This window comes from Trichosurus vulpecula, chromosome 1 (assembly GCF_011100635.1).
Source record: "Trichosurus vulpecula isolate mTriVul1 chromosome 1, mTriVul1.pri, whole genome shotgun sequence".
Lineage (NCBI taxonomy): Eukaryota > Metazoa > Chordata > Mammalia > Diprotodontia > Phalangeridae > Trichosurus > Trichosurus vulpecula.
The window spans coordinates 78,214,091-78,234,807 of NC_050573.1; the positions used below are offsets into that span (position 1 = coordinate 78,214,091).

The window sequence follows — 20,717 nt, forward strand, 5'->3', positions numbered from 1 at the left end:
CTCCTCCTGGTAGATCTTCAAGCAGTAGCAGTATGACCACTTGCTGGGTGGTGATTCTTTAGTATATGGGTTAGTAAGACTACAAGACAGCAAAAATCCCTTCCAACTTAAATTCTATGAAACTGATTAATCTCCCCAGGTTTCAGTCTGTAAAATGAGTTGGGACTAACTGGCCTTTAAGTTTTCTTCTAGATCTAAGTCCATGTCTTCATTCTCTTTCCCTACCCTAGCATGTATTTTAATTTAGAGATTGACTGCCAATAAGATAGTACTCCAAATCTCATTGAGTCCTGAGGTATGAAATATAGATACCCAATTTTCATAAATTCTCACTTTGTCCCTGATACAGCAGTAAATAGCAGAGCATGGAATGAACACAGTTCCTCTAACTCCAAATCCACTTTCAGTGTTGTATTGTTCTACCTCTGAAATTTGCTTTACTTTCTCCATTTTACTTCACCCTGCTATATGCTCTGAGGGGGAGGAAACAGGAGAAGAAGAGCATGAAGATATTCCCAATCCAACTGTTTCCAACATTAGGAACAGGAGGTTGTGTGACCCTGACACTCTTATGCTCTAGATCTGAATGTCCTCTGGCCCAGGTTGTTCCAGGCCAGGTCCAGTAACTCTCTTCATGGTGAGGAATCTTTCCATTTAGATTTTTCCAAAGAAAACAATTCATAAGTTAAAAAACAAAGCTTTTTTGTCCTTTCTTACGCATTTACCCTAGAGAAGTTCACTGCCCTCAGTCCAAGGTAGAGGAGAAGCTTTTGAACCTAGGGTTCTGTACAAATGTGTCTTTATTTGGTTGGCGGAGTGTGGGCTCAGCACTGCCTTCTGATCAGCCATCAGTGACCAAGTCCAGTGCAAGGCTCTCCAGAGAAAATCCCATGTTCACAAATGCTCAATACTCCCATGACCCAAGAAAAGTAAGTGCTCACTGCGCCTGGAGAGGATTTGGCTGTGGAGGGATGAAAACGATGCTGGTCACTTATCCGTCCTTCCCTCCCAAGGCGTATCTCAAGGCCTGGTGGCAGGGCCCGCACCGCAGACCCATCCCTCCCGGAGGTCCCCCTGCCCACCTCAGCGGGGGGCTGCACCCGTTCGGCACACTGCAAGAATCGCCTCACGTGCTCAGCGCAGTTGCCCACGGCAGCTTCATTCTGTCGGAGACACAGCTCAAAGGCCTCAAAAGGTTCAGCACAGTCCTGACGGATCTGACGAATGATAGGGCTGGATAGAGAGCGGGGGAAGGGGAGAGAAGGCTACAAGTCAAGAACCACAGTCCTGGCCCCTTCCTCTGGGCAGCCAAGGCTCCGCTTCCCTCCCGTCCGCCCCGCTCAGACTCACTGGGAGGAGGTGCACTGGGCGATGCTCATCTTGAGGTGGTGGCAGTCCCGCTGCCACGACTGCGGTTTGGCAGCCACGCACTGGCCGTACTGCTCCAGCTCCCGACCACAGTAGCGCGCTGTCACTTCTAAGGCCGCCTGCCTGCACGAGAGAAGTGAAGGGAAGTGGAAATGGCTCCGCCCGCTGGGGGACCGGCACGCCCAGAGGGCGGGGCCTGGGGAGGGTAGGCGGGGCCGGGGTGGGGGGTGGGGGTGAAGAAGGTTAGAACCGGGGTGCTTCCACGAGACCGGCGAGCGCATCTGTGGCTCCTCTGTTCTCTCTAAGCAGAGGGAAAGGAAAGGAGGAGAAGAAGGGTCCAGCTGGGGTCCAGGGCTCGGGAAGCCGGGCGGGACTCCCTCTACTCACATGTCGCTGCCGCTGCAGGTGCTCACGGTGCCTGGGAAGTCCCTGCGTTCCTCCCCTTCCGGTCACAGCCGGGGATGGCGGCTTGCAGGAGTCGCGGAAGGGGAATACCGGAAGTGAGCCGGCGCCTGTCCCCGGAAGCGAGTGCCGAGCTGAGGAAGATGGCGGCGGCGGCGGGCTCGGATGGCGGTAGCGGCCCGAGTCGGGGGCCGCCGGCTGCGCGGCCGCTCCTGCTGCCCGCAGGGCCCGCACTGGTGGCGGGCGGGGACGAGCTGGTGGCCGCAGTGTGGCCGTACCGGCGCCTGGCCCGCCTGCGCCGCCTCACGGTGCTGCCCTTCGTGGGGCTCCTCTACCCGGCCTGGCTGGGTGCCGCGGCCGCCGGCTGCTGGGGCTGGACGGGCGGCTGGACCGAGGTCCCAGAGGCGGCTCTGCTCACCCTAGCAGCCATCGGGCTCGCGCACGCGCTCACCGTCCTCTCCGGCCACTGGTCTGTGCACGCGCACTGCGCGCTTACTTGTGCTCCGGTAAGTGCGCGCGCGTGCGTCCGGGCGGGGAGAGAGGGGCCGTGTAGGGTGGACTTTGGTGAGGAGGAGGGAGGGGGTTGGAAAGGCGAAGCGCCTCCCCCAAGGCCACTTCCTTCCCCGCCTACCCCTGGGCCACGTCGTTCCCCCGCCCGCTTTGCCTCCTGTGCTGCCGGAACTCCGCTCACCGGGCAGCGCCGGTCTCCTTCGAACCTCCACGTGTTGTGTGCAGCCTCCCTTGGCCCGCATCTTCAGGCCCACCTGTCTGGGCCTCTTGGTGATCTTAGCTCGGCCCGTCACCTTAATCTGACTGCCCTACCCTGGGGGCAGGTCCTCCCTTGCATTTCAGATGTGTGGTCAGGGTTGTGGCGCCGGGAGAGCTGGGTGAGGGAGACCTTCCTGGCTCAGAGCCAGGGCTCTGACAATGCTACAACTTCTAATCCCAGTTTAATTAGTCTTAGTTTCCGTGGCAGATCTATTGTGAGGCACGTGTGTGTTTGCATCTGGTCTCCAGTAACTTTACTCTTGGCATCCACGCACCTGTTCTGCCTCTTAGCTGTCTCAGGTGTCTTGGAGCAGGCGTGTGTGGCTTTGGTCATGAATACTCGATGGCCTCTTGGGAGACTTTATTTCTAGTCCTTCAGGCACTAGGAAGAGAAGAGCACATGCTCACTCAGAAACTAGTATAAGTCATTTGATATTCCTTGTTCTCAGACCAAGGGAGTGTGTCCGCAAAGGGGGAAGTCCTAGAGCTGAGAAACAAGGTAAGGCAGAAGGCTTGCTGCCTGAAGAGATGATTTCCTTTCAGTCCTACAGTTGCCTGGGACTATGGAGAAGAATGTGGAGCAGGGATAGAGCTAAAAAGCTAGGACAGGACTTCCATCTTTTTCATTTGGTTTTAATTTGGTATATTTGTTTTCCCAGCACTGGGCAAGATAGGACTCAACATTATTTTTCAGATCTCTTTTATCTGAGCCTTAAGTTTTACTGTTACTTAACAGGAATATGATCCCAGCAAAGCAACGGTGGTGAAGGTGGTCCCAACTCCCAACAATGGATCAGCTGAGCTTGTAGCCTTACATCGGGATGAGGTAAGGAAGCATCACGGACTCAGTAGGGTTTCTGGAGCCAAATCCTGGTTGCCTGACAGCATCCCTGTATAGGACCTTTAGCCTCCAGGTCACTGGGGAGGTTCCCCTCCCTCACACACACAGTAACCCAGGCCCGTTCCTCCAGGGAGAAGGCGGGCAGGAGGTGCTGTCCTTTGAATTTCAGAAGATCAAATACTCCTATGACAGAGGGGAGAAAAAGAAGTTCCTTCCAGTCGCATTTCCTGTGGGAAGCTCCTTTTCCTGCTACCAGAATGCCCGGGGCTTTCAGGAAGATGCAGAAATCCGAGCAGCTGAAAAGAGATATGGTACCAACAAGTGAGTTGTCTGCTCACCTCAGAAGAGTCATCTTTCATGTCAGGAACTTCTTAACTTTCCTACATACTGTTAGCCCCTAGAATTCCTTGGTACCAAACTAATCCCTGCCCTTGAATTGGGGTAGTATTCTCCTCTTTAGAAGTCTATCAAGTCTTTGTCTTAAACTGCTCCAGACTGATTTTTGGCAGGTCTCCCTTATTCCTGATGGTTCCCTTAACCCAGTGTACTAATGTCAGACTAATCTAAGACTAAGACTAAGCACAGAAAGTTAGGGTGACATGTTTGAAGTCATACCATCTGCAGTACTCATCACTGCCATACGTAGGCTCTGGGTTTCTTATATGCTACAGTGCCATCCTTTTGCTCAGAAACTTTTGATGGCTCTCCATAGCCTATGGGACATCTGAACTCCTTGGCCTGGTGTATGAAGCTCCTATAGTCTGACCTTTACCTACTGCTGCTCGCCTATACAAACCTTCATCTTTAGCCAACCTGGTCTCCTTAGTCTCCCTCCACCCACCCCAAATACTGTAAGCATTACTCATTTTTCCTGCCCTTGCTTATAACTATCCCCCATGATTGGAATGTTTTATTTCCCCAGTGTTTCTCTAAATCTTTTCATCCTCCAAGACCCAGCTCAAAAACCACCTTATTCATGGAGATTTTCTGACCACTCTCATTCCTTGATCCCTTTCTCACTCTGAAATCCCCAACATTCTGTACTCTTGGCAATTTGTGCTCTCTGTCTCTTCACCTTTGAAACCTCATCTCAGCAGCCTGACTGAGCTCCTTGAGGGCAGGGCCCCTGTCTTCCACCTCTATCCCCAGTGCCCAACATGGTGCTCTGCAAAAGAGAGGCCTCAATAAGTGTGTGTTGGGAATGATAATAAAATGAACATCAGGATCAGCCCAGAGAGAGACAGCAGTGTTGCCATGTCTGTTCTGCCATAGTGACTCTAGGGGCAGATTGCTACTTTCCTTTCCTATCTCTCAGTCTGGGCTACAAGCTGGAGAGAGACATCCCATGAGATTGTCAGCAGGTGGGGCAGTTGTTGTTGAAGTGGGGATTTCATCTGATTTTGGGGGGCTGCCCTGCCACCCTTCAGAAGCCTGATGTCTCCTGGTGGGGTTGGGGGGACTGGTCTCCTTTTCAGGGCGGAGATGGTGGTGCCTGAGTTCTCGGAGCTGTTTAAAGAGAGAGCCACAGCCCCCTTCTTTGTGTTTCAGGTAAAGGTACCTCTGTTGTCTCTGAGGTTCAGCCCCTGGTGCTAGGGCTGCTGTGCATGCCCTCTCCTCTCCAGCCCAATCCAACAAGCATTTATTAAGCACCTACTATGTACAGGGCACCGTGGTAAGCACTGGGGATCTAAAGACAAAATGAAAAATAGTTTCTGCCCTCAAGGAGCTTACATTCTACTGAAGCTTATATTTTCCCTATTGTTTCACTTGAGGGAAGAAGTGAAACCTTGTTAGTTCACTTCTGGAATATTTAATGACAGGCACCTCAGCTTGAGGAATATGTAGGCCAACTATTCTCCCCATCTACCCACCTCCTGAAACCCTTGCCTTATCTTCCCACGGGTCAAGGTCCCTCCTCCTGCCATAGACAGAATAGGTCTAGCCCTGATTCATCCTGTGTCTCCTGGTCCTCCCCAGGTGTTTTGTGTGGGGCTATGGTGCCTAGATGAGTACTGGTACTACAGTGTCTTCACCCTCTCCATGTTGGTTGCCTTTGAGGCATCCCTGGTACAGCAGCAGATGAGGAATATGTCAGAGATTCGAAAGATGGGCAATAAGCCATACATGATCCAGGTACGGTGTAAGATGGGCTGGACTAGCTTAGCTTTAAAGACAGCTAGCTTGTCCAGGAATTCCTCTGGGCAAAGCTTGGGGGGAGGGGTTGGCAATCTGTTGTCGGCTATGACTAGACTTGGGCCAAGACTGGAACTGTTGGTTGCTGCTTATTCACCACCATCCCACCTCATTCCGGCAGGTTTATCGGAGCCGAAAGTGGAGACCAATTTCCAGTGATGAGATCATACCTGGAGACATCGTCTCCATTGGTAACATTCTGGATGCAAAGGGATCCAAGTTCCCAGACACAGTCTCTTCCCCCTCCCCTCCCTACCCCTGACAATTGTAATTATTTAGAGCTAGAAGGGACCTGAGAAATGACCTAGTCCAGTCACCTCCTTTTCTAGTTGGGGCGAACTAAGTCTTAGAGGTTGGGACTTTTAGATGATTGATTTGGTTGTAGACTCAGAAATAGAACCTAGATGTTCTGACTGCCCTTGACTATTCTGAGATATGGTACCCTCAGCCCTGTCTTAGCGAAAGCTGGGCCCTCTTCATGCTTCTTCCATGTGTGTGGTGGTAGGGGAGTTAGAATCAGACAGGCTCTGTCTCCTAGTGATATCATCCCTCTTCCTCTCCAATAGGTCGCTCCCCCCATGAGAACCTAGTCCCCTGTGATGTACTGCTGCTTCGGGGCCGCTGCATTGTGGATGAGGCCATGCTCACTGGGGAGTCAGTACCCCAGATGAAGGTGAGGCAAGAGAAATGAAAGTCCAGGTGGGATGTGGGGACCTGGCAGATAATTAAATCCTCAAGGTCACTGGTGATCCCATTGCAGGAACCGATTGAGGACTTGGACCCAGACCATGTGCTGGACATACAAGCTGATTCACGCCTCCATGTTATCTTTGGGGGCACCAAGGTCGTGCAGCATATTGCCCCCCAGAAAGCCACCACAGGGCTGAAACGTAGGTTTCTCTCCACCTCCCACGTTGGATGACATACCCCGTCAGGCATTTCTTTCCCTTCCCAATGAAAATGGCTCTTGACTGATGTGGTTTCCCTCATCCCCAGTCTGGGTCTCACTCTCACCAGTTTTGGTCTGTGACTCAAAGTCTGTGAATGAATCATGGATTTAGGTGTGTATACATGAACTATAATGAGGTGGTCTCTGAATTATCCACACTTCTGTTCCTCCACAGGGCTACATGAGGATAATCAAACATTGGTTTTTTTCTACTCCTCATTGTAGCTCATGATTTTCTCACTCTCTAAGTGATAATGTAATGTGTAGAAAGTATGTGACAGTTGGTAAAGGCACTGGGTAAATATAGGCTATGCAGATCAGAGGGGGTTTCTCCTCCCTCTGGAGCTCACCCAACCTTTTAATTACCTGGTTGTCTCCTGCAGCAGTCGACAATGGTTGTGTGGCCTATGTTCTGAGGACTGGCTTCAATACATCACAGGTAACAGCCATTTGGTGGGTTGGGTCAGAGTGTGAAGTAGCAGGAGGGGGAGGGGGAGGGGGAGTCCTTTGTGTCTTCTAGTCATGCTGTCAGATTGGTTGACACATTTGCCCTGCTACTGTTATGAAATATCTTCATTACCTCTGAGCCTCTGCCCTTGGTTTAGGGTTTGGTATCTGGTTGGTCCTTGTGGCCCCAAGCACAGAAAAATGACTGCCCCATCCTGTATCTGAAAAAGAGCAAGGCTCTCCATCTCTGCTACTTCAGTGAAAGAATCTTTATTCTGCCTCTTCCAGGGCAAACTGCTTCGAACAATTCTTTTTGGAGTAAAGAGGGTGACTGCTAACAACCTAGAGACGTTTATCTTCATCCTCTTCCTACTTGTCTTTGCAGTTGCCGCAGCAGCATATGTTTGGATTGAAGGTAAACTGTCCTGTTCCCTGGGCCTCAAGGTTTGGCCAGGCCTTGATCGTATTCTTTGCTTTGGCCTTGACCCTGATTACGCACACCACATTATCTGTCTCCTATCCAGGCACTAAGGACCCCAGCCGGAATCGATACAAATTGTTTCTGGAATGCACTCTGATCCTGACCTCAGTGGTGCCCCCGGAGCTTCCCATTGAGCTGTCTCTGGCTGTCAACACCTCTCTCATTGCCTTGGCCAAACTCTGTGAGTGGCCCGGGTTGGGGTGGGGGGGGGGAAGTTGGCCAGCCATGGAGGCAGCCCCAGGGGCCTTCACCCTGACTTGTTCCCTGCAGACATGTATTGCACAGAGCCATTCCGGATACCCTTTGCTGGGAAAGTCCAAGTGTGCTGCTTTGACAAGACAGGCACCCTGACCAGTGACAGCCTTGTCGTTCGGGGCGTGGCTGGGCTCAAGTGAGTGACCAGGGGAGGCTAATCTGTGCTCTGGGGAGGATAGAAAGCACTCTTAAAGTTTCCTCAGGAATTTTGCCTGACCCAGGAAGCAGGCCTTAATGTTTCAGGTGTAGATGATCACATGGAAGTCAAGGTTAGAGCTAGGGTGATCTAGGGCAGATCCAGTCCCTGGAGGTTTATGGCTGATAGCCCAGTCTCTAGAATGCCATTTCAGCCTCAGTAGGGAGCTTATTCACTTTTTCAACCTTCCTCAGATCCCTCACTTTCCTGTTGTTCAAGGCTTCCCTCAGGACTGAGGAGCCAGACTGGAGTATTGGATGCCTGGCCATCCCTTTTACTCTTTGGGCGGGAGGTTGGGAGAGGCACTCGCAGCCCTGTCTCCACACTGTAACCTGGCTGGCTGTTTCCCATCGTTGCAGAGATGGGAAGGAGGTGACGCCAGTGTCCAATATTCCTGTAGAAACACACCGGGCCCTGGCCACATGCCACTCCCTAGTGCTGCTGGATGATGGCTCCTTGGTAGGAGATCCTCTAGAGAAAGCCATGCTGACAGCTGTGGAGTGGACTCTTACCAAAGGTGAGCAGCCACTCAGGACTGCCTTGGGAGCGAGCTCCAGAGAGTGAGTTCTCCTGTCTGGGTTAGAACTCACGTCCAAGCCATGGGTAAGGGGGTGGAGGTTTAGTTTGGCTCTGAGCTGCCTCATTGGGCACCAGAATAGCAGTGCTGGGAGGCAGTGGGATGTGAGCAGAGTGGATTTGGGGTGGAGGGATGGTATCCTTGCTGCCTAATGAGTGAAACCCCTCAGGACTCCTGCTTATTTGTTTCCAGATGAGAAAGTTTTCCCCAGAAGTATTAAAACTCAGGGACTGAAAATTCACCAGCGCTTTCATTTTGCCAGTGCCCTGAAGCGAATGTCCGTGCTGGCCTCCTACGAGAAGATGGGGTCCACCGACCTGTGTTACATCGCTGCAGTGAAGGGGGCCCCTGAGACCCTGCATCCCATGGTGAGCACCACCCTGGTGCTTTCCCACAAGGCTGACCATGTACCTGAGACAAGAGAGGCTCAGGCACTACTTGGGTTCCTATTGCCTTGGAGCACACCTTGGGGACTACTGGCCACAGGGGTGGCCAGAGACTTCTGTGGCTGGGTTGGTCAGTTTATAATGCAATTTTTCTTTCTTGTATAGTTTTCTCAGTGCCCAAGTGACTATCAAAGCATTCATACTGAGATCTCCAGGGAAGGGGCCCGTATCCTCGCTCTGGGATATAAGGAGCTAGGCCATCTCACTCATCAGCAGGTATCTGCCCTTCCCACTTTCCTGTGGCACAGAGTAGTAGCTCTTGTCAGTGGCCTTGGTGTGTAGCTCAGCCCTCTTTCCAGCATTTCAGCTAACCTACTCTCTGTGACTCCTTCCTAGGTACGAGAGGTTAAACGTGAAACTCTTGAATGCCACCTGAAATTTGTGGGTTTCATTGTAGTCTCCTGCCCACTCAAAGCTGACTCCAAAGCTGTGATTCGGGAGATCCAGAATGCATCGCACAGGGTATAGCTGCTTCCTCCTTTGTTGAGATCCTTACCCCTGCTCCCTGTCTTCCCCTACTTATGCTTCATAGGATCATAGAATTAGAGCTAGAAGGAACACTAAAGGCCATGGAATCCAACTTTCTGGCTTTGCAAGCAGAGGTGAAGGGACTGGCCCAGGATTATCCAGCCAATAAGTGTCTGAGGCTGGATTTCAACTCAGGTCCTCCTGATTCCAGGTCCTGAAACCATTGTACTAAGAGCCATTTGTCTTTCCTCCTTGCTTATCCTGGACATTCCCCTCATAAGACATGACCTGTCCCTCCAGGTGGTCATGATCACAGGTGATAACCCACTCACAGCCTGTCACGTGGCCCAGGAGCTGCACTTCATTGAAAAGGAGCACACATTAATCCTGCAAGCCCCCACCCAGAAAGGTAAGCCTTAGGTTCTGTGCCCATGACAGAAAGCCCCCCTTCGACCCCTGGTGGCAGGAAGCACTGTGGTCAGGGAGGTGGAGCAAGGGCCAAAGCGGGCTTCCGTGTCCTTGGGGGTGAGTTTCTGAGGGCCTCCTGCAAGGTCACACAAACTCTGAGTAGGCCATGCTTGTTTACCAGATGTTGACTGACAATTGACAGGCCAAACTCATCAGTTCTTTCAGTTCACCATGTGGTTATTGAGTCTCTTTTGGGTCATCTGAGTTGTGAAAGAGCCAAGGTCTCTAGCTAGAAAAGTGAGACTCACACATGATTCAATTAGAGTCAATATAGGTGTAGTGTGTGCTGAGATAAGTGTACAGTTCTGGAGTAACTCAGAAAAGGGAGATATCACTGGCCTGAGTTGGTCTCAGAATAATCACGAGCATTTATTTATATATTTTTAAATTTTTTCACCTTTTAATTTTTTTATAAATTAATTTATTTTTAGTTTTCAACATTCACTTCCATAAGTTTTGGATTTTCTCTGCCTCCCCTTCCCCCTCCCCAAGATGGTGTGCAATCCAATATAAGCTGTACATACATGTTCTTATTAAACATATTTTCACATTGGTCATATTGTAGAGAAGAATTAGAATGAATGGGATGAACCATTAGAAAGAAAACTAACTAAACAAAAAGAACAAATAGTCTGCTTTGATCTGCATTCCGACTCCATATTTCTTTCTGTGGATGTGAATGGCATTTTCCATCATGAGTCTTTTGGAGTTGTTTTTGGTCCTTGCATTGCTGAGAAGAGCTAAATCTATCAAAGTCAGTCATTGCACAATGTGGCTGTTACTATGTACAATGTTCTCCTGGTTCTGCTTGCTTCACTGTGCAGCATCAGTGCATATAGGTCTTTCTAAGTTTTTCTGAAGTCCGCCTGCTCATCATTTCTTACAGCACAATAGTATTCCATTACATTCACATACCACAATTATCACAAGTATTTATTAAACCCTTGCCATTTGCTGAGAAGATATGTTGAAACTTGTACTCTAGGAGGAAGGAACGATGCCAACACAAATCAGACAGGATTTGTACTTTAAAAGGGTTTTTTTAAAAAGTGATCTGTGAAGTACAAAGAGGAAGGTTGTTACCAACCTGGCAGGCGCCAGGAAGACTTTTACATCAGAGGTGGCTTTTGAGTGGGTCTGCAAAGGAGAAGTCAGAATTGAACATACAAAGAGCAAGAAGATATTTCAGGCTGAGGGAAGAGCCTGAGCAAACACACTGAGGTGGGAGCACAGCATGTTTCAGGAAGAACAGAGCCACCCTGGTTTGATTTGAAGTTTCCTGCATGAAGAAAAATAATATAAATTATGATTTGAAAGGGACCTCAGAAACCATTGAGTCCAATTTTACCTGAATGAATCCTCTAAGTTCTATGTTCATCCTCTGCTTGAAGACCTCTGGTGAAGGAAAAGCTCACCCAGAAGAGACAACCAGTGACCACAGTGGTCATCTGTTCCACTTAAGAACCACTCTAATTTTGAAGAAACTTTTTCCTTTTATGAAATTGAAATCCGTCTTTGTAGCTTACATCATTGTTGCTAGCTTTGTCATCTATGGCCACATCAAACAAGTGACAATACTTCCCCATGATAGCCCTTCAAATACTTGAATACAGTTTCTCCCCACCCCCACAGTTTTCTCCATGCTTCACCCTCCCTATTTCCTTCCAGTCCTTTAATGGGGTGACTTCCTAGTCCTCTGACTCTCCTTGTTGCCTTCTAGAGGTGTTCCGGCATATGAGTGTCCTTCCTAAATTATGGCACACACAGTTCAATAGTACTCCATGTTTGACTATGACATATTGAAGCTAGATTATTAGCTCACTCACTTCAGATCTATCCCACTAAATAATGAAGCCCAAGGTCACACATCACCTTTTGCTTTTTTGACTGCCAAGTAACACTGATTCATTGTGCTTTCGATCCCCTAAAAATACTCAATTGTTTTCACATATCTAGACATTCTCCCTTATCTCTTACTTATGAAATTAATTTTTTTAATCCATGTGAAGCATTACATTAGTAAATCCTTATTAAATTTTGTTTTATTGAATTTAGCTAATCACCAAGCTGTTTATGTCTTGTCAGTCAGAGCTGTGTTAGCTCTATTATGGCCAAATCATTAATAAAATTTGAATTGCCCAGGGCCATATTCCACCAGAGACCTCTTTTTAGGTTGACATTGGCCCATTAATGGCAAGTGGAACTGTTTGATTTCAGCCATTCAGCCAGTTCTGAATCTCCCTGTGTCTCATCTTTCCCAGACACCTTTTGACTTGCCTAATGGACAAGGCTGAAAAAGTCAGGAGGAAGCAGGTGGTAGAAAACCTAGAGTAACCTTACTTGGGAAACAGTAGGAAACCAGTGCAGGTGTTTTAGCCAAGGAATTACCTGGCCAGGTCTGTGCCTAAGAAAGGTTATTCTGGAAGTTGTTCCAAGACCTGGGTTGGAGAAGAGACTGAATGGAGTTGGGAAGAGCTCTGAAGGTAGTAGCAGCATTGCAGGCAGGTGGAAATGAGGGCTGGTTCTCAGTGAAGGGTGGTAGTACTGGAGAGAGATAAGGGGAAGGGAAGGGATTCAGGACAATTAGCTTGGTTTTAGATGGGTTGTGTTTAAAGTGTCAGTGTAGGATCCAGGTATAAATACCTCAAGGCAATTGAAGAAGACAGTTTTACCCATGGGTCAAGAGTCCTGAAAGTATCTCTGGGTGTGGAGCTCAGAATCAATGTCAGGAAGACCTTTTATCTTGCTGATCTCGTAAGTTTTGGTATCATGTCCTTGCTGGACTTCTCCATTGGAATAGGTATTTCAAACTCAACATGTTTTAAAGCAGAACCCATTTTATTTTCTTCTAGCCTTTCTTGTTTCTATTCTGGGTACTGTCCTGCCAGTTACTTAGGTTTACAACCTTGAAGCACCTTCCCCAATATCTTATCAGTTTCCAGGTCTTGTCAAGTCTCCCACTACAGATAACTGTCGCCCTCTCTGCGTGTTTCAGACCTTCATCACACCTCCTAATGAGCCTTCCTGTTTCCATTCTTTCCCCATTCCAGTTCATCCTCCACACAACTTTTAAATTTCTTATTCCTAAAACATAGACCTGACCATGTCATTCATTGCCCTCCTCACAGATCTACAGTGGCTTCTTGGATTGCCTCTGGGATTAAGTACAAACTCCTCAGTGTGACACTGGAAGCTTGCCACAGCACGGCCCCTCCATTTGCCAGTCTTCATATTGCTTTCCTTCACGCAAGTCTTCTTTCAGGCAGATTGACTTGCTGTGAACTCCTGTGCCATTGGAATCTCTTGCTTCAGAGCAAACTCCCACCCAAGCCTTTTCTTGATTCCCCCTTGCTGTCAGCACTCTCTTCTTAAAATTACTTGATGTAACTTTGTATATGTTTTGTTTTTATTTGTCTCTGTACCTTTTGTAGCTTCCTCTTCCTGTAGACCTAAGCTCCTTGAGATCCAGGAATTTTATCTTTGTCTTTGTATACATGGTGCCTTGCACAAAGTTGGTGCTTTAGTAAATGTTAGAATATTAAGTAGAGCTGAATGGCTGCCAGCAATCGAGTAGTTCACCTTTTTAGGAATAGGTTTACTCAGTTGTAAAATGAAATTAAACAAGGTGGTCTCTGTAGTATGACAGTCTGTGGTTATAAGTTTGATCTGGCAACTTGTGTAGATATATGAGGTGGGGTGACAGGATAGTGCAGTAATCCAGACACAGTGATGAAGACTTGCACTGGCATGGTAGCATCAGGATATAAAGGATAAAGGAAAGGGAGAGCAGTGGGGAGGATAGTGGTGGCATTGGTAGAACTAGGAAAGTCTAAATGGATTAGTTGGGTGGAGTTGGAGAAAAAGATTATGATTCTAAATTTAGACGTGAAGAGTTTTTGAGATGCCTATGGGAGATTTAATCCAAAAACATTTATTAAATTCCTTCTCTCTGCTAGTCACTGGCATTCAAAAACAAAAACCTCCCTGTACTCAAAGAACTTACATTCCACACATAAGTAAATACAAAATAATTCGATGGGGGAGAAAGCCCTAACCTAGTGATGATTAGAAAAGGCTTCACATGAGTGGTACAGACTATGCTGGGTCTCAAAGGAAGCCAAAAATTCCAGGAGGTAGAGGAAAGGAAGGAGGACTTTCTGGACAGCGGCAGAGACGAAGGAAGGGAAGTACTGAGGTAAGGGAATGAGAAGTAGGCCAGTTTGGCTGTAATAGAATTTTATGATAGGGAGATAAAGTAAAATCAGTTTGGAGGCAGGTTGTAAAAGAATGTTATATTTTTTTTATTCTGAATTTAACCAACTCCAAATAAAATGAGCATTCCCATATACAAAGTAACATTTTTTAAAAAGAGAATTGTACATGAAATTGTGACTCTCTGTGCAGCTTGCTTTACATACTACATTACATACTACATGTAATTATTTCAACACGTCAGAGCTGTGCTGCTTGTCTGTGTATCCTTCTGGCCTTCTCTTGGTGCACTTTAAAAAAGCTGACCCTCTTCCTTTATTTCTTTTTCTTTTTCAACCCTTAGTTCTTTCAAAGTATTTTTTCTCCTCTTTGGAATGTTATTATTGTATAAACTGCTCTCCTAATTCTAGTTCTTCTTACCTCACTCCTATTCATATAAATCTTTCTGGGTTTCCCTGAAACTTTCCCTGTGAAAGACTTCAGATGCCAGGGTGACATTGTGTGTATTTTAGCTAAGAGATAATAACCACTGAAGATGTTTTAAGCAGGAGAATAATGTCAACCCTGTGATTTGGGAAACGGATTTTGATGGCTCCGTCAGAAATGGGTTGAAGAGATTAGCGATTGACAGCAGCACAGAGACCATTGAGAGCTATTTGCAGGAGCTCAGACTATTGGAAGGAATTCAGAAGAGAGATTAGAATAGGTAGGCTCAAGTATCTTCTGCATAAAGATGTTCATTGAAGTCCTAGAAGCTGATGAAGTGGCCAGGAGCTGATGAGGTGCGTGGGACCAAGCCTTGGAGTACCCCTACTGTTAAGGGTCAGGCCACAGATGATGATCAAGGAAAGGAGGCTGAGAAGGTGTGGTTGGGTAGGGAAGGAGGAAAACTGGAAATGAAGGGTCCCAAAAGTTGGGAGAGGAGAGAGTAATCCTGTGGAATGATAGTCCAAAGCTACAGAAGATAAGAACTAAGAAAGGGCCAATCAGATAGCAAAGAGAGTAAAACCTCGTGGGGGAGAAGTTTTAGATTGAGGGATGAAGTTAAAAGCCAAATTAGAGGGAAGAGAGAAGTGAGTGGGATGGGAGTTAAGTAGAGGCAATAGGCATAAATAGCTTTTTCTAGGCATTTGGCCGTGTATGTGGGGAAGAAGATATGCCATGATACCTTGAGGGGTAGTTAAGTGAAACCTTTTTTCTAAGAATAAGGAGACCTGAGAATGTTTGTAGGCTGTAGAAAAGACTCTGGTAAATGAGAAAGAAGGGATGAGTGAAAGGGCGAACTCCAGCAGGAAATGGATAGTTGGAGTTGGAATCCAGAGCACAAGTAAATGGCTTGCAGGACTTCAGCCCGAATGGGGGATGGGGAGAAGAATGAGCTCACATCAGGCAGTTTGACTCTTCTCAGTAAAGTGAGAGGGGGTGGAGGTGATGACTAGTAGAGGGCTTGAGGAGAGGTTTCCAGTGATCACTGTCAGTATAATAGTAAAGCAATAAGGGAAAAATGAAAGGCAGTGAAAACCAGTTGAGACTAGTCAACATAAACATGTAGTACACACAGTTCGTGCAGTTGTGTGACTTTGTCCAAAGGTGTTGGTTGGAAATATGAGAACTTACCTATTTATAGCAAACAACTTGAAACTAAGGAGATGCCTATGAATTGGAAATGGCCAAACAAAACACAGTATGTGAATTGCAACATAAGAAATAATGAAAGAGCTGGTTTCAGAGAAACCTACAAGACTTATGTGAACTCAGGCAGTGGGGTGAGTCAAACCAGGTGACAACAACATTGTTAAGAAAGGCAGCTTTGGAAGACCTAAGAATTCTGGTCAAGACAATGGCCAGCCAAAATTCCAGAAGCCTAATGATGAAGCACATCACCTGTAGAATGAGGGATATTTTTTACTAAGGTTATTGAGGGAGTTCGTTCTGCTGGATTTTGCATAATCATTTATAAGGGTTTTTCTTTGGGGGCGGGGGAGTCATTAAGGCATTTTTTTAAGTGCACAGAACAGAACGAAAGCCAAAAGGAAACATAGATGAGCAGGACAGCTTCAAAAGTTATACGGAGAATTAATTATATACTTGAAACACAAGCTACATGTTAATAGAGATTCATTTTCACGTACAGTCTTCTTTTTCTGTTCTTTATTTGCATGTGAAATGCTTGTTTCGTTTAGTTTTTGTTAAATTCAGAATAAAAAAAATCAAAATAAAGGAAATGTGGAAGCTTGGGTCAAGGAAGGAGATAAAAATTTGGGAATCATTTGCATAGTGGTGGAAGTTGAAGGCAGAAAGATTATCTGATCAGTGAGGGAGAGTATAGAGAGAACTGCTTTGTGGGATTCCCATAGTTTGAGGTCAGAAGGAAAAGAAGCCAGTAAAGGGGTAAAGGAGAAATGCTAAAGGGTAGGACAGTCACTGCAATATCTTAGCATCCCAAAGGCCAAGGAATTCACATACATTTACCATGTGGTTCCTGATATTTTACAGGCTCTGAATGGCAGTGGCAGTCCATTGATGGCACCATCATCCTCCCTCTCATCCAGAACTCCACAAAGGAGCTGACTTCAAATTATGCATTGTGCCTCACAGGGGATGGCCTTGCCCACCTCCAGGCCTCTGACCATCAGTACCTGCTCAAGCTCATTCCCCACGTACAGGTGTTTGCCCGAGTCTCCCCCAAACAGAAGGTGATCTTGGAGCCTGGCCAGGGGTGGGGGAGAAGGGACCATTATAGGCTTCCCTCTTGCTGACCACTCCCCCTCCTGTCCTAGGAGTTTGTCATCACTAGCCTAAAGGAGCTTGGCTACGTAACCCTGATGTGTGGGGATGGCACCAATGATGTTGGGGCATTGAAGCATGCGGATGTGGGTAAGGGAAAGGGTGGTGGGCAAGACCCCCCCAGTCTGAATAGGGAGTCATGCATCTGCACACCTATACAGCTTCTGGTGTAAGGGTGTGGGGGAAAGTGGGATATTATTTGAGACAGATGGAAATTCAGGTGGCATGGTGGATTCCTAGGGAGTGTGGCTTTTCTTCCTGTGGCCAAAATACTTCATACTCTTCCCCAGGGTCCCCCAACATCTTCTGTAAGAGGAGGGTGCACATATACTTTCTTCCCAGCCCTCCTTGTACCTTTCAGGAGTTGCTCTATTGGCCAATGCCCCAGAACGAATATTTGAGAGGCGTCGAAGACCCAGGGATGGCCCCAGTGATGGGAGACTCTCTTTGAGCAGCAGCAATGTGAGGATGACCTCAAGGCTGGTTAAGCATCGGCCTGCACGAGAGGAGCAACTGAATCTCCAGCGGGTATGTGAGATTGCCAGGGAGCTGTAGGATGAGGGGGTGGGGGATAGGAAAGGGGCCCTTCTGAGCTATAACTTGGGCATGTTTGTTTCCATTCCTACCTGCAGGAGCGTCTCAACCAGGTGCTAAGGGACCTAGAGGAGGACCATGCCCCTGTTGTGAAGCTGGGAGATGCTAGCATAGCAGCCCCCTTCACCTCTAAGCTTTCATCCATTCAGTGCAGTGAGTATCCAAGCCCCAGGGAACATAGTACTAAAAGATACCCTTCCTGACTTCCCCTTACTAATAGAGATCAGCTCCTTATCCTGTGTCCATTCATTCTCTCTAACCCGTTCTGATACCCAGTTGCATTCCTGCCTGCTCCTGGTGACTGACTCCTAATACTCAATGACCCTTCACTTCCTTCTCCCCACAGGGGACCTGCTGAAGCCCTGTGCTAGTCATCACTCTAATCTCACTCCTTTAAGGACAGGATTTTTTTTAGTGTTGGCTCCTCTCTAGTTCCCAAACCTTGACTGTGAGCTCTCCCCATATTTTTCCTCTCCTGAAGTCTGCCATGTCATCAAACAAGGCCGGTGCACTCTGGTGACCACACTACAGATGTTCAAAATCCTTGCGCTGAATGCACTCATCCTTGCCTACAGCCAGAGTGTCCTCTACCTGGAAGGGGTCAAGTTCAGTGACTTCCAGGCCACACTGCAGGGCCTGCTCCTGGCTGGTTGCTTCCTCTTCATCTCCCGCTCCAAGGTTTGTAGGGGCAGTGCAGGTGAGCAGATAACCATCTTGGGAGACAGAGGGAAGACATCCCCTGGTCTGCAGTCAATACAGAAGGGGTGGGGGTCAAAGACAATCACAAAGGGGTTTGTTTTGGTTTTGTTTTAATCCTGTGAACTCTGATGCATTATGAGGGCTGAGGGACAAGGGTTAATGAGGAAAGACTTCTGAAAGATGTAAGTTTTAACTGAAGGAAATGGGTTACATCCCTTTTTTTCCTTTGGGAGTCTGGGGTTTGTCCTGCTTCATCCTCTCTAGAACAAGGATGAGCAGAAACCTTTGTAACCCCCAGCCCTTGAAGACACTGTCACCAGAGCGGCCACTGCCCAACATCTTCAACCTCTACACCGTCCTCACCGTGCTCCTGCAATTTCTGGTGCACTTTCTGAGTCTCATTTACCTGTACAGGGGGGCTCAGGCCCGAAGCCCTGGCAAGTGAGTAGTTCCTGTGCCTTCCCCTTCTCCCCTCAGGGCTCTGTCAGGGTTTAGAGAGTAATGATTTCCATCCTAATATATGCCTATTGAGTCCTAATCCTCCCTTCTTCTCTAGGAAGGAGGAGTTTGTGGATTTGTACAAAGAATTTGAGCCTAGCCTGGTCAACAGCACTGTGTATATCATGGCCATGGCCATGCAGATGGCCACTTTTGCCATCAACTATAAGGTGAGGCCTCTCCTACCAAACTAACCCCATAAGATCCATCATTCTTACTGACACCCCAGCCCTATATGGCCTCCAATTTCTACCAATGCTTCCAGCCCCATAATACTAGTCCTGGGAAGACCCTAATTCCCACCAATACCTTACCCCACTGACTACACTGAGCCCCAGGAGGAGGTTAGGGCAAGGGGTTTGAGTGACCCTGGCCTCCCCCAGGGTCCCCCATTCATGGAGAGCCTTCGGGAGAACAAGCCCCTTCTGTGGAGCCTCGGTATATCCACTGCTGCTGTTGCTGGTCTCCTGTTGGGCTCTTCCCCTGACTTCAACAGCCAGTTTGGGCTTGTGGACATCCCTGTGGAGGTAAGGAGGACCTCCCTTCAAGATGCTGCTGCCTCTGGTGCCCCATTTCTGTCCTTTGGAGTTTCCCCCAGTGAGCACTGACCTGGGAAAGCCTTCTAGTCCAGACCCTTGGAGATTCCTCCATCCCACTCTGTCCCTGCAGAGGCCCCAGGGAAATTTCTAGTAAAGTTAGCTGGTTTCTCTCTCCCTTCTAACGCTCCCTCTGTTTCCTCTAGTTCAAGCTGGTGATTGCTCAGGTCCTGCTGTTCGACTTCTGCGTGGCCCTTCTGGTAGACCGTCTCCTTCAGTTCTTCTTGGGGAGCCCGAAGATGAAAGTGCCTTCATGAGCCTGAACCTAGAGCCCTCCCTCCTAGGACCATGGACAGGCAACCATGTCAGCCCAGGGTGGGGGCCTGGATGAGCCCAGACTGTGTAGGGAGGAGCAGTGACCACCCCTTCTTCATCGATGTTCTAAGTGATGTTCTAGGACAGACTTAAGTGGGAACCTTTTGTACTGTGGCCCCCTGCTCTATTCCCTCCCCCTTTGGTAAATAAAGCGGCATCGGCGTATTTTAAAATTAACCTAAGCCTCACCTGTCTGTTGTTATAATAGGATGAGAGATTTGGAACTGGAAAAGGCCCGTCTTTTGAGAGGAGTCCCCAGGTTGGGAAGGGGGAGGCAGGCGATGCAGGCAAGAGAAGCTACCTCAGCCTGCTTGGCTGGTTTTTTTAAAGCTTCCTTCCTCACCCAGAGTCCCACCCTCTGTCCGTTCCCAACAACTGGTCTAGCTAGTACCTCTTGGGCTGTTGTTGAACCCTTTGGGCCTCCATTAACCATCCCCTCATTTAATTTTTTTTAATGGAGGGTTGTTTTTCCCATGATCCTATGAGCCAACAAAAGATGGTCCAGACCCTTCCCCTCTTCATGTCAGATGTCAATCCTTCTCCCTACTCCTCAGTGGCTTGGAAACGCCATGGGGTGGCAGTAACAGAACCAGATGAATAGGCTTCAGTCTGGGGCTGTTTTGACTGCCTGTCCCAGATTTCATGCCCCAGGAGTTGTGCCTCCCCTCCTCTTTATAAGGTTCCTCCCCTGCTTGGCTAGTTCCCAGCCTACCCAGTCAGGGAGAGGTTAATACTTAGCTTGTCAGCCAGGAGCTGGAATGTGGCTGAGCCACCCTCACCACGACCTGGCTGGGGCAGCCCCCTGCGTCTGTCCTGACCTGTGTAGGCCAGGAATAGGATCACTGGGTTCCAGTGACCTGGGGTTCTCACAAGGCTGGGGCCAGTACCATTGGGTCCTCAAACTCCCATGGTCCACATCTGCCAGAAAGCTATGAGCCGGGCTGGGGCTGTGGGGGAGCCCCCTAAGCAAGCCAGACACCTGGGCCCCCCAAGGGTGTCTGCTCAGCAGATGCCTGGCTTCAACCCTGGCTGGAACTCACCGGGCCAGCTCCGCCGCGTCTCGGCGCACCTCCGCCTCATCAACGGGAAAATCCTCAACTTTCGGGCGCTGTGCCGGGAGGGCTGTGAGTGGTGGGGGCAGGGTCACCCTTGTCCCG

The 20,717-nt window shown here is 48.4% G+C and overlaps 2 protein-coding genes across 2 annotated transcripts; one reads left to right on the forward strand and one right to left on the reverse strand.

Moving 5' to 3' along the window:
• Window positions 1-685: 685 nt before the first annotated feature.
• CHCHD5 (coiled-coil-helix-coiled-coil-helix domain containing 5) lies at window positions 686-2,225 on the reverse strand. Its single transcript, XM_036746253.1, has 4 exons — window positions 1,756-2,225; window positions 1,351-1,491; window positions 1,083-1,233; window positions 686-961 (listed from the first exon to the last, which is right to left on the reverse strand). Coding segments are annotated over exons 1-4 (318 nt in total). The 5' UTR covers window positions 1,758-2,225; the 3' UTR covers window positions 686-937.
• ATP13A1 (ATPase 13A1) lies at window positions 1,830-19,737 on the forward strand. Its single transcript, XM_036746051.1, has 26 exons — window positions 1,830-2,276; window positions 3,275-3,364; window positions 3,510-3,700; window positions 4,855-4,927; window positions 5,357-5,512; window positions 5,694-5,763; window positions 6,139-6,245; window positions 6,333-6,462; window positions 6,905-6,960; window positions 7,257-7,383; window positions 7,493-7,630; window positions 7,720-7,840; window positions 8,260-8,417; window positions 8,670-8,845; window positions 9,029-9,139; window positions 9,260-9,385; window positions 9,692-9,800; window positions 16,568-16,767; window positions 16,852-16,948; window positions 17,220-17,386; window positions 17,491-17,605; window positions 17,934-18,130; window positions 18,450-18,592; window positions 18,708-18,819; window positions 19,033-19,176; window positions 19,392-19,737. The coding sequence occupies exons 1-26, from the start codon at window positions 1,830-1,832 to the stop codon at window positions 19,500-19,502; spliced, it is 3,672 nt and encodes a 1,223-aa protein (XP_036601946.1). The 3' UTR covers window positions 19,503-19,737.
• The last annotated feature ends 980 nt before the right edge of the window (window positions 19,738-20,717 follow it).

Excerpts from the sequence above, each read along its gene's own strand:
- CHCHD5 (XM_036746253.1), bottom strand. Across the intron at positions 1,234-1,350 it reads GCCCAGTGCACCTCCTCCCA|CCCTATCATTCGTCAGATCC; the intron begins GTGAGTCTGAGC and ends CTCTCTATCCAG. Across the intron at positions 962-1,082 it reads GGGTGCAGCCCCCCGCTGAG|CCAAATCCTCTCCAGGCGCA; the intron begins GTGGGCAGGGGG and ends ATCCCTCCACAG.
- ATP13A1 (XM_036746051.1), top strand. The coding sequence starts at position 1,830 with ATGGCGGCTTGCAGGAGTCGCGGAAGGGGAATACCGGAAGTGAGCCGG. Across the intron at positions 6,463-6,904 it reads AGCCACCACAGGGCTGAAAC|CAGTCGACAATGGTTGTGTG; the intron begins GTAGGTTTCTCT and ends TGTCTCCTGCAG. Across the intron at positions 8,418-8,669 it reads GGAGTGGACTCTTACCAAAG|ATGAGAAAGTTTTCCCCAGA; the intron begins GTGAGCAGCCAC and ends ATTTGTTTCCAG.